At 43.0% G+C, this 16,321-nt stretch overlaps 1 protein-coding gene across 1 annotated transcript in view; it reads left to right on the top strand.

Moving 5' to 3' along the window:
• The window catches only part of LOC139383345 (sodium/potassium/calcium exchanger 1-like), a 64,750-nt gene that overhangs the window by 26,186 nt on the left and 22,243 nt on the right, over positions 1-16,321 (top strand). The window contains exons 7-8 of the mRNA XM_071127854.1: positions 6,346-6,452; positions 6,686-6,952. Coding sequence (XP_070983955.1) covers positions 6,346-6,452; positions 6,686-6,952 — 374 coding nt within the window. The remainder of the gene's footprint in view (positions 1-6,345; positions 6,453-6,685; positions 6,953-16,321) is intronic.

The raw sequence follows: 16,321 nt of genomic DNA on the forward strand, positions 1-16,321 counted from the left end.
TCATTCTGCTGTAGGAGAGGTTACTGCTACCTGCCAGCAGGTGGAGCTGTTGTCCTCTGGATAAAGGCATTCTGCTGTAGGAGAGGTTACTGCTACCTGCCAGCAGGTGGAGCTGTTGTCCTCTGGATAAAATCATTCTGCTGTAGGAGAGGTTACTGCTACCTGCCAGCAGGTGGAGCTGTTGTCCTCTGGATAAAATCATTCTGCTTTAGGAGAGCCTTGGACCATGAAATGACACATGAAAATCCATTCCAACTCTGGTTTTGTCTTTGTCCAGGTCTGTACACAATAGAGTATAACTATGTTCCCTCTTACAAATGGCAATTATTGCTAATTTACCCTGAATTGAAAGAGTAGATGTAACAGTATGACTTTAGACCGTCCCCTCGCCCATACCCGGGCACGAACCAGGGACCCTCTGCACACATCATCAAGAGTCACCCACGAAGCATCGTTACCCATCGCTCCACAAAAGCCGCGGCCCTTGCTGAGCAAAGGGAACTACTACTTCAAGGTCTCAGAGCAAGTGACGTCACCGATTGAAACGCTATTTAGCGTGCACCGCTAACTAAGCTAGCCGTTTCACATCCGTTACATAGACAGATTGATAACCCCCTAGAATGACTCCAAAAGACTCCTGAACACCTATTAAAATGGCTACTCAGACTATTTGCCCCCTGTGATAGTTCACTTCTTTACTATTAAATGAGGAGAGACAAACTTATCACACAAGTCAGTTATACTTAAACTAAATCTTTAACAATGAGAGCTTTGCAATAGTGATGGCATTTAGACTAATCACCGTTTCTGACGATCCGTTGAAAAGCCCCAAGACAAAACTACAAAGGTCTTTGAGAGCCAGGATACACCCCTTTCAACCTACTTGACGAACAACATATACATAGAATGAGTCACAAGGGGAGACTTTTTAAATGAGAAAGGAGTATCCCGTAGCCAGATAGCATTCGCTATAAATTATCGTTCAGTTTGGCCCTTAAGACGAGGTTCTAATCTCGTTCCTGGTATTTCATAGCACAAAAACGTCAACTCCAAACACTACCCCACACATCTAGTCTCAGACCTTATCTCCCCCAAGGCCAAAGGAGGGAGTGACTGGCGCACAGACATTGTGGAAACCAGTAATTGGTTCCCCATTAATCACAACCTCCCTTCACGTGGTTTAAGAATGATATTCTGCATAGCACCAGGAACATGTGAAAGACAAGCCTGACCTCTCCCCTCTCTGGGCCCCAGGTGACTGAGCCCCAGCTGAGCGAAGAAGTGCAACTGCCAACACCAGAGTCCAAAGGGATACATTATAATAAGTATCTGACATCAGCATATTATGCAGATAGGACATCTTAATTATCTATGTTACCCAACTCATTATGATTCTTCCACCTCACCCCCCCCCCCCTCTTCTACGCTGCTGCTACTCTGTTATCTATGCATAGTCACTTTAACTCTACCTACATGTACATATTACCTTGACTAACCAGTACCCCATGTATATAACCTCCACATTGACTCTGTACCAGTACTCCCTGTATATAGCCTCCACATTGACTTTGTACTAGTACCCCCTGTATATAGCCTCCACATTGACTCTGTACCTGTACCCTCTGTATATAGCCTCCACAATGACTCTGTACCGGTACCCCCTGTATATAGCCTCCACATTGACTCTGTACCTGTACCCCCTGTATATAGCCTCCACATTGACTTTGTACTAGTACCCCCTGTATATAGCCTCCACATTGACTCTGTACCGGTACCCCCTGTATATAGCCTCCACATTGACTCTGTACCAGTACCCCCTGTATATAGCCTCCACATTGACTCTGTACCAGTACCCCTTGTATATAGCCTCCACACTGACTCTGTACCAGTACTCCCTGTATATAGCCTCCACATTGACTCTGTACCGTAATACCCTGTATATAGCCTACACATTGACTCTGTACCAGTACCCCCTGTATATAGCCTCCACATTGACTCTGTACCGTAATACCCTGTATATAGCCTCCACACTGACTCTGTACCAGTACCCCCTGTATATAGCCTCCACATTGACTCTGTACCGTAATACCCTGTATATAGCCTCCACATTGACTCTGTACCAGTACCCCCTGTATATAGCCTCCACATTGACTCTGTACCAGTACCCCCTGTATATAGCCTCCACACTGACTCTGTACCAGTACCCCCTGTATATAGCCTCCACATTGACTCTGTACCGTAATACCCTGTATATAGCCTCCACACTGACTCTGTACCAGTACCCCCTGTATATAGTCTCCACACTGACTCTGTACACTGACTTCCACCTCACCCCCCCCCCCCTTCTACGCTGCTGCTACTCTGTTATCTATGCATAGTCACTTTAACTCTACCTACATGTACATATTACCTTGACTAACCAGTACCCCATGTATATAACCTCCACATTGACTCTGTACCAGTACTCCCTGTATATAGCCTCCACATTGACTCTGTACCTGTACCCCCTGTATATAGCCTCCACATTGACTCTGTACCGGTACCCCCTGTATATAGCCTCCACGTTGACTCTGTACCTGTACCCCCTGTATATAGCCTCCACACTGACTCTGTACCAGTACCCCCTGTATATAGCCTCCACATTGACTCTGTACCGTAATACCCTGTATATAGCCTCCACATTGACTCTGTACCAGTACCCCCTGTATATAGCCTCCACATTGACTCTGTACCGGTACCCCCTGTATATAGCCTCCACATTGACTCTGTACCGTAACACCCTGTATATAGCCTCCACTTTGACTCTGTACCGTAACACCCTGTATATAGCCTCCACATTGACTCTGTACCGTAATACCCTGTATATAGCCTCCACATTGACTCTGTACCGGTACCCCCTGTATATAGCCTCCACATTGACTATGTACCGGTACCCCCTGTATATAGCCTCCACATTGACTCTGTACCAATACCCCCTGTATATAGCCTCCACATTGATTCTGTACCGTAACACTCTGTATATAGCCTCCACATTGACTCTGTACCGGTACCCCCTGTATATAGCCTCCACACTGACTCTGTACCAGTACCCCCTGTATATAGCCTCCACACTGACTCTGTACCAATACCCCCTGTATATAGCCTCCACATTGACTCTGTACTGTAACACCCTGTATATAGCCTCCACATTGACTCTGTACCGTAACACTCTGTATATAGCCTCCACATTGACTCTGTACCGTAACACCCTGTATATAGCCTCCACATTGACTCTGTACGTAACACCCTGTATATAGCCTCCACACTGACTCTGTACCGTAATACCCTGTATATAGCCTCCACATTGACTCTGAACCGGTACCCCCTGTATATAGCCTCCACATTGACTCTGTACCGTAATACCCTGTATATAGCCTCCACATTGACTCTGTACCGTAATACCCTGTATATAGCCTCGCTACTGTTATTTTACTGCTGCCCTTTATTTGTTACCTTCATTTCTTATTCTTTTTTTTTGTAATTTTTAAAACTGCATTGTTGGTTAAGTGCATGTAAGTAAGCATTTCACTGTAAAGTGCTGTATTTGGCATATGTGACACAAAAAAAAACATTTGATTTTATTGTAAGCCTGGGGGGGATGGTTCTACCAACCTAACATAGGGAATTGTTTTAAGGTGGTCACGCCAAGGACCCTTTAGCTAATTAATTTAGAATTTTAGGTCACCTTATATAAAATAAAAACACAGTACCAGTCAACAGTTTGGACACACCTACTCATTCAAGGATTTTTCTTTATTTTTTTTATTTTCTACATTGTAGAACAATAGTAAAGACAGCATAACTATGAAATAACACATATGGAATCATGTAGTAACCAAAAAGTGTTTAAAAAAATGAAAGTATATTTCAGATTCTTCAAAGTAGCCACCCTTTGCCTTGATGACAGCTCTGCACACTCTTGGAATTCTCTCAACCAGCGTCATGAGCTAGTCACCTGGAATGCATTTTAATTAACAGGTGTGCCTTGTTAAAAGTCAATTTGTGGAATTTCTTTCCTTCTTAATGCGTTTGAGCCAATCAGTTGTTGTGACAAGGTAGGGGTGGTATACAGAAGATAGCCCTCTTTGGCAAAAGACCAAGTCCATATTATGGCAAGAGCAGCTCAAATAAGCAAAGAGAAACAACAGTCCATCATTACTATAAGACATGAAAGCCAATCAATGCAGAACATTAAGAACTTTGAAAGTTTCTTCAAGTGCAGTCGCAAAAACATCAAGCGCTATGATGAAACTGGCTCTCATGAGGACCGCCACAGGGAAGGAAGACCCAGAGTTACCTCAGCTGCAGAGGATAAGTTCATAAGAGTTACCAGACTCAGAAATTGCAGCCCAAATAAATGCTTCACAGAGTTCAAGTAATGGACACATCTCAACATCAACTGTTCAGAAGAGTTCACACTACTAAAGGACACCAATTATAAGAGTCTTGATTGTGCCAAGAATCACAAGCAATGGACATTAGACAAGTGGGAATCTGTCCTTTGGCCTGGAGACCAAATTTGAGATTTTTGGTTCCAACCGCCGTGTCTTTGTGAGACGCAGAGTAGGTGAACGGATGATCTCTGCATGTGTGGTTTCCACCATGAAGCATGGAGGAGGAGGTGTGATGGCGCTTTTCTTGTGACACTGTCTGATTATTTAGAATTCAAGGCACACTTAACCAGCAAGTCTACAACCGCATTCTGCAGCGATATGCCATGCCATCTGGTTTGCGCTTAGTGGGACTATCATTTGTTTTTCAACAGGACAATGACCCAAAATACAACTCCAGGCCGTGTAAGGGCTATCTTACCAAGAAGGAGAGTGATGGAGTGCTGCATCAGATGACCGAACTCCACAATCAATCAACCTCAACCCAATTGAGATGGTTTAGGATGAGTTGGACCGCAGAGTGAAGGAAAAGCAGCCAGGAAGTGGTCAGCATGTGTGGGAACTCTTTCAAGACTGTTGGTAAAGCATTCCTCATGAAGCTGGTTGAGAGAATGCCAAGAGTGTGCAAAGCTGTCATTAATGCAAAGGGTGGCTACTTTGAAGAATCTCAAATGTGGAATTTGCCAAAAGGCACCTGAAGGACTCTCAGACCATGAGAAACAAGATTCTCTGGTAAGATGAAACCAAGATTGAAATCTTTGGCCTGAAAGACAAGCATCATGTCGGGAGGAAACCTGGCACCATCCCTACTGGGGAAGCATGGTGGTAGCAGCATTATGCTGTGGGGATGTTTTTAAGTGGCAGGAACTGGGAGACTAGTCAAGATTGAGGAAAGATGAAAGGCGCAAAGTACAGAGAGATCCTTGATGAAAACCTGGTACAGAACTCAGGACATCAGACTGGGACTAAGGTTCCCCTTCCAACAGGACAATGAACCTAAGAACACAGCCAAGACAACGCAGGAGTGGCTTCAGGACAAGTCTCTGAATGTCCTTGAGGGACCCAGCCAGAGCCGGGACTTGAATCCGATCAAACATCTCTGGAGAGACCTGAAAATAACTGTACAGTGATGCTCCCCATCCAACCTGACAGAGCTTGAGAGGATATGTAGAGAAGAATGGGAGAAACTCCCCAAATACAGTTGTGCCAAGCTTGTAGCGTCATACCGGAGAAGACTCAAGGCTGTAATCGCTGCCAAAGGTGCATCAACAAAGTACTGAGTAAAGGGTCGGAATACTAAATGAAATATTTCAGTTCTTTATTTTTTATACATTTGCTAAAAAAAAATGTTCATGTATTTGCTTTTGTCGATATTGTGTGTAGATTGATGAGGGGGGAAAAAACGATTTAATCCATTTTAGAATATGTCTGTCACGTAACAAAATGTGGAAAAAGTCCAGGGGTCTGAATGCTTTCCAAATGCAGTGTACTTCCATACATATTTTAAACTGGTAACCGGTTACCTTCAGACTAGTGTCGTGAGGGTCGTCCATAGACCAAACCGTTCCGACACTACAGATTTTTTCCTGAGAAGACTGATTTTCGGGATGTCTCATGGTCTGACAAACGTTGCTGTAACTCGGTCCCTTTCCACCTCAGATGCGGAAGGCTGACATAAGCAGCTGCTGTGGACACAGCCCATTAAAAAAACATCTCTCTAGCTTAAACTGATGGATTTTGATGGGGATATTTTTATTATTATGCTATTTAGATTCAAGCGGAGTCGCAGACATCAACTCTAGGGGGGTTTTAATATGGAAATTCCCACATATGATGTTTGAGTTGGTTGAACTGATAGGATAGTGCTGCTGCTGTTCTGACCAGCCCCCCCCCCCCCCCTTTACCATCTGTCCAGACAAAGAACCAGCTGTCCCTGCACCCTCAGCCGCCCCAGTTCCAGCCCCTGCTCCAGCCCCAACCAAGGAGGAGGAGACGAAGAAGGAGCAGCCAGAGGGTCAGATGGTACAAGACAATGACAATACATTTCCTATCAATACATACAGTACATCACTAGGGGGACTCAAGGTAACAGCTCCCTCTCTCTCCCTCCACCTCTTTTCTCCTCTCTCGTTCTTCATCTCCTTCCCTCTCTCCATCAATCTCTCCCCCCCTGACCACTCCCTCCAACCCCCTCTCTCCCCCTCCCTCTCCTTCCTCCCTCTCCCTCCTTCCCCCTCCCCCTTCCTTCCTTATAGGAGGACAAATCGGCAGCAGTTGGTTCGTCTTGTAGTGAGGATGATGAGGATGATGACGACAGTGATGAAGATAGTTCTGATGAGGAAAGTTCTGATGAGGAAAGTTCTGATGAAGATGACGATGAGGAAGATGAGGAAGATGATGACCTTGATGACAAGCCTCTGTCTTTGGTGTGGCCGGACACCAGATGTAAACAGGCCACCTATCTGTTCCTCCTGCCTATAGTCTTCCCTCTGTGGCTCACCGTGCCCGACGTCCGTAACCCGGTAAGGCCCACACACACCCACACACACCCATACAAACACACACACCCACCAACACACACACATACCCACAGACAGCACCTTATGTAGTTTGGAAAAAAATGAAAGTTGACCATGGACAGCAAAGTTCAAGTCAACTCAAGTACTATTGGAACCAGTGGAACTGAAGAAACTGATGGAACTGGTGGAACTGATAGTTCTATGGAACTGATAGGACTGATGGAGCCAGTGGAACTGAGAACTGATAGAACTAGTGGAAATTATACAACTGATGGAACTGACGGAACCAGTGGAACTGACAGAACCAACGGAACTGGTGGAACTAAATAGAACTGGTGGAACTGACGGAACCAGTGGAACCGATGGAACTGAGAACTGGTGGATCTAATAGAACTGATGGAACTGGTGGAACTGGTGGAACCAATGGACCTCGTGGAACCAATGGACCTCGTGGAACTGATGGAACTAGTGGACCTGATAGAACTGAAAGAACTAGTGGAACTGATGGAACTGATAGAACTGATAGAACAAGTAGAACTGAAAGAACTAGTGGAACTGATAGAACTAGTGGAACTGATAGAACTAGTGGAACTGATAGAACTAGTGGAACTGATAGAACTGAGAACTAGTGGACCTGATGGAACTGAAAGAACTAGTGGACCTGATGGAACTGAAAGAACTAGTGGACCTGATGGAACTGAAAGAACTAGTGGAACTGATAGAACTGATAGAACTAGTGGACCTGATGGAACTAGTGGAACTGATAGAACTGATAGAACTAGTGGAACTGATGGAACTGAGAACTAGTGGAACTGATGGAACTAGTAGAACTGATGGAACTAGTGGAACTAGTGGAACTGGTGGAACCGGTGGAACCAGTGGAACTGGTGGAACCAATAGAACTGACGGAACTGACGGAACTGACGGAACTGATAGAACTAGTGGAACCGATAGAACTAGTGGAACTGATGGAACTGATAGAACTGAAAGAACTAGTGGAACTGATAGAACTTTCGGAACTGATGGAAATAATGGAACTTTTGGAACTTATGGAAATAATGGAACTTTTGGAACTGATAGAACTAGTGGTACTGAGAAATGATAGAACTAGTGGAACTGATAGAACCAACGGAACTGGTGGAACCAATAGAACTGACGGAACTGACGGAACTGACGGAACTGATAGAACTAGTGGAACCGATAGAACTAGTGGAACTGATGGAACTGATAGAACTGATGGAACTGATGGAAATAATGGAACTTTTGGAACTGATGGAAATAATGGAACTTTTGGAACTGATAGAACTAGTGGTACTGAGAAATGATAGAACTAGTGGAACTGATAGAACTAGTGGAACTTTTGGAACTAGTGGAACTTTTGGAACTGATAGAACTAGTGGAACTGATAGAACTAGAGGAACTGATAGAACTAGTGGAACTGATAGAACTAGTGGAACTGAGAACTGATAGAACTGATAGAACTGAAAGAACTAGTGGAACTGATAGAACTTTTGGAACTGATAGAACTTTTGGAACTGATAGAACTAGTGGTACTGAGAAATGATAGAACTAGTGGAACTGATAGAACTAGTGGAACTGATAGAACTAGTGGAACTTTAGGAACTGATAGAACTAGTGGAACTTTAGGAACTGATAGAACTAGTGGAACTGATAGAACTAGTGGAACTGATGGAACTAGTGGAACTGATAGAACTGATAGAACTGAAAGAACTAGTGGAACTGATGGAACTGGTGGAACAAGTGGACCTGATAGAACTGATAGAACTGAAGGAACTAGTGGAACTGATGGAACTGGTGGAACAAGTGGACCTTATAGAACTGATAGAACTGATAGAACTAGTGGAACTGATGGAACTGATGGAACTGAAAGAACTAGTGGAACTGAATTAACTAGTGGAACTGATGGACCTGATGGAACTAGTAGACCTGATGGAACTAGTAGACCTGATGGAACTAGTGGACCTGATGGAACTAGTGGACCTGATGGAACTAGTGGACCTGATGGAACTAGTGGACCTGATGGAACTAGTGGACCTGATGGAACTAGTGGACCTGTTCGAACTAGTGGACCTGATAGAACTAGTGGAACTGATAGAACTAGTGGAACTGATAGAAGGGGTGGAACTGATAGAAGGGGTGGAACTGATAGAAGGGGTGGAACTGATAGAAGGGGTGGAACTGATGGAACTGAAAGAACTAGTGGAACTGATGGAACTGAAAGAACTAGTGGATCTGATGGAACTGAAAGAACTAGTGGAACTGATGGAACTGAAATAACTAGTGGAACTGATGGAACTGAAAGAACTAGTGGAACTGATGGAACTGAAAGAACTAGTGGAACTGATAGAACTAGTGGAACTGATAGAACTGATAGAACTAGTGGAACTGATGGAACTGAGAACTAGTGGAACCGATGTAACTAGTAGAACTGATGGAACTAGTGGAACTGGTGGAACTAGTGGAACTGGTGGAACTAGTGGAACTGGTGGAACCGGTAGAACCAGTGGAATTGGTGGAACCGATAGAACTGAAGGAAATTATGGAACTTTTGGAACTGATAGAACTAGTGGAACTGATAGAACTAGTGGAACTGATGGAACTGATAGAACTGAAATAACTAGTGGAACTGATAGAACTTTTGGAACTGATAGAACTAATGGAACTTTTGGAACTGATAGAACTAGTGGAACTGATAGAACTAGTGGAACTTTTGGAACTGATAGAACTAGTGGAACTGATAGAACTAGTGGAACTGATAGAACTAGTGGAACTGATAGAACTAGTGGAACTGATGGAACTGATGGAACTGATAGAACTGAATGAACTAGTGGAACTGATGGAACTGAAAGAACTAGTGGAACTGATAGAACTGAATGAACTAGTGGAACTGATGGAACTGAAAGAACTAGTGGAACTGATGGACCTGATAGAAGGGGTGGAACTGATGGAACTGAAAGAACTAGTGGAACAGATGGAACTGAAATAACTAGTGGAACTGATGGAACTGAAAGAACTAGTGGAACTGATGGAACTGAAAGAACTAGTGGAACTGATGGAACTAGTGGTACTGAGAAATGATAGAACTAGTGGAACTGATAGAACTAGTGGAACTGATAGAACTAGTGGAACTTTTGGAACTGATAGAACTAGTGGAACTGATAGAACTAGTGGAACTGATGGAACTAGTGGAACTGATAGAACTGATAGAACTGAAAGAACTAGTGGAACTGATGGAACTGGTGGAACAAGTGGACCTGATAGAACTGATAGAACTGAAGGAACTAGTGGAACTGATGGAACTGGTGGAACAAGTGGACCTTATAGAACTGATAGAACTGATAGAACTAGTGGAACTGATGGAACTGATGGAACTGAAAGAACTAGTGGAACTGAATTAACTAGTGGAACTGATGGACCTGATGGAACTAGTAGACCTGATGGAACTAGTAGACCTGATGGAACTAGTGGACCTGATGGAACTAGTGGACCTGATGGAACTAGTGGACCTGATCGAACTAGTGGACCTGATCGAACTAGTGGACCTGATGGAACTAGTGGACCTGATGGAACTAGTGGACCTGATGGAACTAGTGGACCTGATAGAACTAGTGGAACTGATAGAACTAGTGGAACTGATAGAAGGGGTGGAACTGATAGAAGGGGTGGAACGGATAGAAGGGGTGGAACTGATAGAAGGGGTGGAACTGATGGAACTGAAAAAACTAGTGGAACTGATGGAACTGAAAGAACTAGTGGATCTGATGGTACTGAAATAACTAGTGGAACTGATGGAACTGAAAGAACTAGTGGAACTGATGGAACTGAAAGAACTAGTGGAACTGATGGAACTGAAAGAACTAGTGGAACTGATAGAACTAGTGGAACTGATAGAACTGATAGAACTAGTGGAACTGATGGAACTGAGAACTAGTGGAACCGATGTAACTAGTAGAACTGATGGAACTAGTGGAACTGGTGGAACTAGTGGAACTGGTGGAACCGGTAGAACCAGTGGAACTGGTGGAACCGATAGAACTGAAGGAAATTATGGAACTTTTGGAACTGATAGAACTAGTGGAACTGATAGAACTAGTGGAACTGATGGAACTGATAGAACTGAAATAACTAGTGGAACTGATAGAACTTTTGGAACTGATAGAACTAATGGAACTTTTGGAACTGATAGAACTAGTGGTACTGAGAAATGATAGAACTAGTGGAACTGATAGAACTAGTGGAACTTTTGGAACTGATAGAACTAGTGGAACTGATATAACTAGTGGAACTGATAGAACTAGTGGAACTGATAGAACTAGTGGAACTGATAGAACTAGTGGAACTGATATAACTAGTGGAACTGATGGAACTGATGGAACTGATAGAACTGAAAGAACTAGTGGAACTGATAGAACTGAATGAACTAGTGGAACTGATGGAACTGAAAGAACTAGTGGAACTGATGGACCTGATAGAAGGGGTGGAACTGATGGAACTGAAAGAACTACTGGAACAGATGGAACTGAAATAACTAGTGGAACTGATGGAACTGAAATAACTAGTGGAACTGATGGAACTGAAAGAACTAGTGGAACTGATGGAACTGAAAGAACTAGTGGAACTGATGGAACTGAAAGAACTAGTGGAACTGATAGAACTAGTGGAACTGATAGAACTGATAGAACTAGTGGAACTGATGGAACTGATAGAACTAGTGGAACTGATAGAACTGATAGAACTAGTGGAACTGATGGAACTGATAGAACTAGTGGAACTGAGAACTAGTGGAACTGATGTAACTAGTAGAACTGATGGAACTAGTGGAACTAGTGGAACTGGTGGAACCAGTGGAACCAGTGGAACTGGTGGAACCGATAGAACTGACGGAACTGATGGAACTTTTGGAACTGATAGAACTAGTGGAACTGATGGAACTGATAGAACTGAAAGAACTAGTGGAACTGATAGAACTTTTGGAACTGATAGAACTAGTGGTACTGAGAAATGATAGAACTAGTGGAACTGATAGAACTAGTGGAACTGATAGAACTAGTGGAACTTTTGGAACTGATAGAACTAGTGGAACTGATAGAACTAGTGGAACTGATAGAACTAGTGGAACTGATGGAACTGATAGAACCGATAGAACTGAAAGAACTAGTGGAACTGATAGAACTGAAAGAACTAGTGGAACTGATGGAACTGAAAGAACTAGTGGAACTGATGGACCTGATAGAAGGGGTGGAACTGATGGAACTGAAAGAACTAGTGGAACTGATGGAACTAGTGGAACTGATAGAACTGATAGAACTAGTGGAACTGATGGAACTGAAAGAACTAGTGGAACTGATGGAACTGAAAGAACTAGTGGAACTGATAGAACTAGTGGAACTGATAGAACTGATAGAACTAGTGGAACTGACGGAACTGAGAACTAGTGGAACTGATGTAACTAGTGGAACTGGTGGAACCGGTGGAACCAGTGGAACTGGTGGAACCGATAGAACTGACGGAACTTATGGAACTTTTGGAATTGATAGAACTAGTGGAACTGATAGAACTAGTGGAACTGATGGAACTGATAGAACTGAAAGAACTAGTGGAACTGATAGAACTGAAAGAACTAGTGGAACTGATAGAACTTTTGGAACTGATGGAACTAATGGAACTTTTGGAACTGATAGAACTAGTGGTACTGAGAAATTATATAACTAGTGGAACTGAAGGAACTAGTGGAACTTTTGGAACTGATAGAACTAGTGGAACTGATAGAACTAGTGGAACTGATAGAACTGGTGGAACTGATAGAACTGGTGGAATTGATGGAACTGATGGAACTGATGGAACTAGTGGAACTGATGGAACTGATAGAACTGAAAGAACTAGTGGAACTGATGGAACTGAAAGAACTAGTGGAACTGATGGAACTAGTGGAACTGATGGAACTAGTGGAACTGATGGAACTGGTGGAACTGGTGGAACTAGTGGACCTGATAGAACTAGTGGAACTAGTGGACCTGGTAGAACTAGTGGAACTAGTGGACCTGGTAGAACTAGTGGAACTAGTGGACCTGATGGAACTAGTGGACCTGATGGAAGATGGAACTAGTGGACCTGATGGAACTAGTGGACCTGATGGAACTAGTGGAACTGATGGAACTAGTGGAACTGATGGAACTAGTGGAACTGATAGAACTAGTGGAACTGATAGAACTAGTGGAACTGATAGAACTAGTGGAACTGATAGAAGGGGTGGAACTGATAGAAGGGGTGGAACTGATAGAAGGGGTGGAACTGATGGAACTGAAAGAACTAGTGGAACTTATGGAACTGAAAGAACTAGTGGAACTGGTAGAACTAGTGGAACTGGTAGAATTAGTGGAACTGATAGAACTAGTGGAACTGGTAGAACTAGTGGAACTGATAGAACTAGTGGAACTGATGGAACTGGTGGAACTAGTGGACCTGATAGAACTAGTGGAACTGATGGAACTGATAGAACTGAAAGAACTAGTGGAACTGATAGAACTTTTGGAACTGATAGAACTAGTGGTACTGAGAAATGATAGAACTAGTGGAACTGATAGAACTAGTGGAACTTTTGGAACTGATAGAACTAGTGGAACTGATAGAACTAGTGGAACTGATAGAACTAGTGGAACTGATGGAACTGATAGAACCGATAGAACTGAAAGAACTAGTGGAACTGATAGAACTGAAAGAACTAGTGGAACTGATGGAACTGAAAGAACTAGTGGAACTGATGGACCTGATAGAAGGGGTGGAACTGATGGAACTGAAAGAACTAGTGGAACTGATGGAACTGAAAGAACTAGTGGAACTGATGGAACTGAAAGAACTAGTGGAACTGATGGAACTGAAAGAACTAGTGGAACTGATAGAACTAGTGGAACTGATAGAACTGATAGAACTAGTGGAACTGATGGAACTGAGAACTAGTGGAACTGATGTAACTAGTGGAACTGGTGGAACCGGTGGAACCAGTGGAACTGGTGGAACCGATAGAACTGACGGAACTTATGGAACTTTTGGAATTGATAGAACTAGTGGAACTGATAGAACTAGTGGAACTGATGGAACTGATAGAACTGAAAGAACTAGTGGAACTGATAGAACTGAAAGAACTAGTGGAACTGATAGAACTAGTGGAACTGATAGAACTAGTGGAACTGATAGAAGGGGTGGAACTGATAGAAGGGGTGGAACTGATGGAACTGAAAGAACTAGTGGAACTTATGGAACTGAAAGAACTAGTGGAACTGATAGAACTAGTGGAACTGATGGAACTGGTGGAACTAGTGGACCTGATAGAACTAGTGGAACTAGTGGAACTGATGGAACTAGTGGAACTAGTGGAACTGATGGAACTGATGGAACTGATGGAACTAGTGGAACTGATAGAACTGAAGGAACTAGTGGAACTGATGGAACTAGTGGACCTGATGGAACTAGTGGAACTGATGGAACTTTTGGAACTGATGAAACTGATAGAACTAGTGGAACTGATGGAACTTTTGGAACTGATAGAACTTTTAGAACTGATGGAACTTTTGGAACTGATGGAACTTTTGGAACTGATGGAACTTTTGGAACTGATGGAACTAGTGGAACTGATGGAACTAGTGGAACTGATAGAACTAGTGGAACTGATAGAACTAGTGGAACTGATAGAACTGATAGAACTAGTGGACCTGATAGAACTGATAGAACTAGTGGACCTGATAGAACTAGTGGAAGAAGTGGAACTGATGGAACTGATGGAACTAGTGGACCTGATAGAACTAGTGGAACTAGTGGAACTGATGGAACTGATGGATCTGATGGAACTGATGGAACTGATGGAACAATTGGAACTGAAGGAACTAGTAGAACTAGTGGAACTGATGGAACTGATGGAACTGATAGAACTGGTGGAACGAGTGGACCTGATAGAACTGATGGAACTAGTGGAACTGATGGAACTAGTGGACCTGATAGAACTGATGGAACTAGTGGAACTGATGGAACTAGTGGACCTGATAGAACTGATGGAACTAGTGGAACTGATGGAACTTTTGGAACTGATGGAACTGATAGAACTAGTGGAACTGATAGAACTAGTGGAACTGATAGAACTAGTGGAACTGATGGAACTTTTGGAACTGATGGAACTTTTGGAACTGATAGAACTAGTGGAACTGATGGAACTTTTGGAACTGATAGAACTAGTGGAACTGATGGAACTTTTGGAACTGATAGAACTAGTGGAACTGATAGAACTGATGGAACTGAAGGAACTAGTGGAACTGAAGGAACTAGTGGAACTAAAAGAACTAGTGGAACTGAAAGAACTAGTGGAACTGAAAGAACTAGTGGAACTGAAATAACTAGTGGAACTGATGGAACTGAAGGAACTAGTGGAACTGATAGAACTAGTGGAACTGATAGAACTGATAGAACTAGTGGAACTGATGGAACTGAGAACTAGTGGAACCGATGTAACTAGTAGAACTGATGGAACTAGTGGAACTGGTGGAACTAGTGGAACTGGTGGAACCGGTAGAACCAGTGGAACTGGTGGAACCGATAGAACTGAAGGAAATTATGGAACTTTTGGAACTGATAGAACTAGTGGAACTGATAGAACTAGTGGAACTGATGGAACTGATAGAACTGAAATAACTAGTGGAACTGATAGAACTTTTGGAACTGATAGAACTAATGGAACTTTTGGAACTGATAGAACTAGTGGTACTGAGAAATGATAGAACTAGTGGAACTGATAGAACTAGTGGAACTTTTGGAACTGATAGAACTAGTGGAACTGATAGAACTAGTGGAACTGATAGAACTAGTGGAACTGATAGAACTAGTGGAACTGATAGAACTAGTGGAACTGATGGAACTGATGGAACTGATAGAACTGATAGAACTGAAAGAACTAGTGGAACTGATAGAACTGAATGAACTAGTGGAACTGATGGAACTGAAAGAACTAGTGGAACTGATGGACCTGATAGAAGGGGTGGAACTGATGGAACTGAAAGAACTAGTGGAACAGATGGAACTGAAATAACTAGTGAAACTGATGGAACTGAAAGAACTAGTGGAACTGATGGAACTGAAAGAACTAGTGGAACTGATGGAACTGAAAGAACTAGTGGAACTGATAGAACTAGTGGAACTGATAGAACTAGTGGAACTGATGGAACTGATAGAACTAGTGGAACTGATAGAACTGATAGAACTAGTGGAACTGATGGAACTGATAGAACTAGTGGAACTGATGGAACTGATAGAACTAGTGGAACTGATGTAACTAGTAGAACTGATGGAACTAGTGGAACTAGTGGA

This window comes from Oncorhynchus clarkii, chromosome 2 (genome assembly GCF_045791955.1).
Source record: "Oncorhynchus clarkii lewisi isolate Uvic-CL-2024 chromosome 2, UVic_Ocla_1.0, whole genome shotgun sequence".
NCBI classification, from domain to species: Eukaryota; Metazoa; Chordata; class Actinopteri; order Salmoniformes; family Salmonidae; genus Oncorhynchus; species Oncorhynchus clarkii.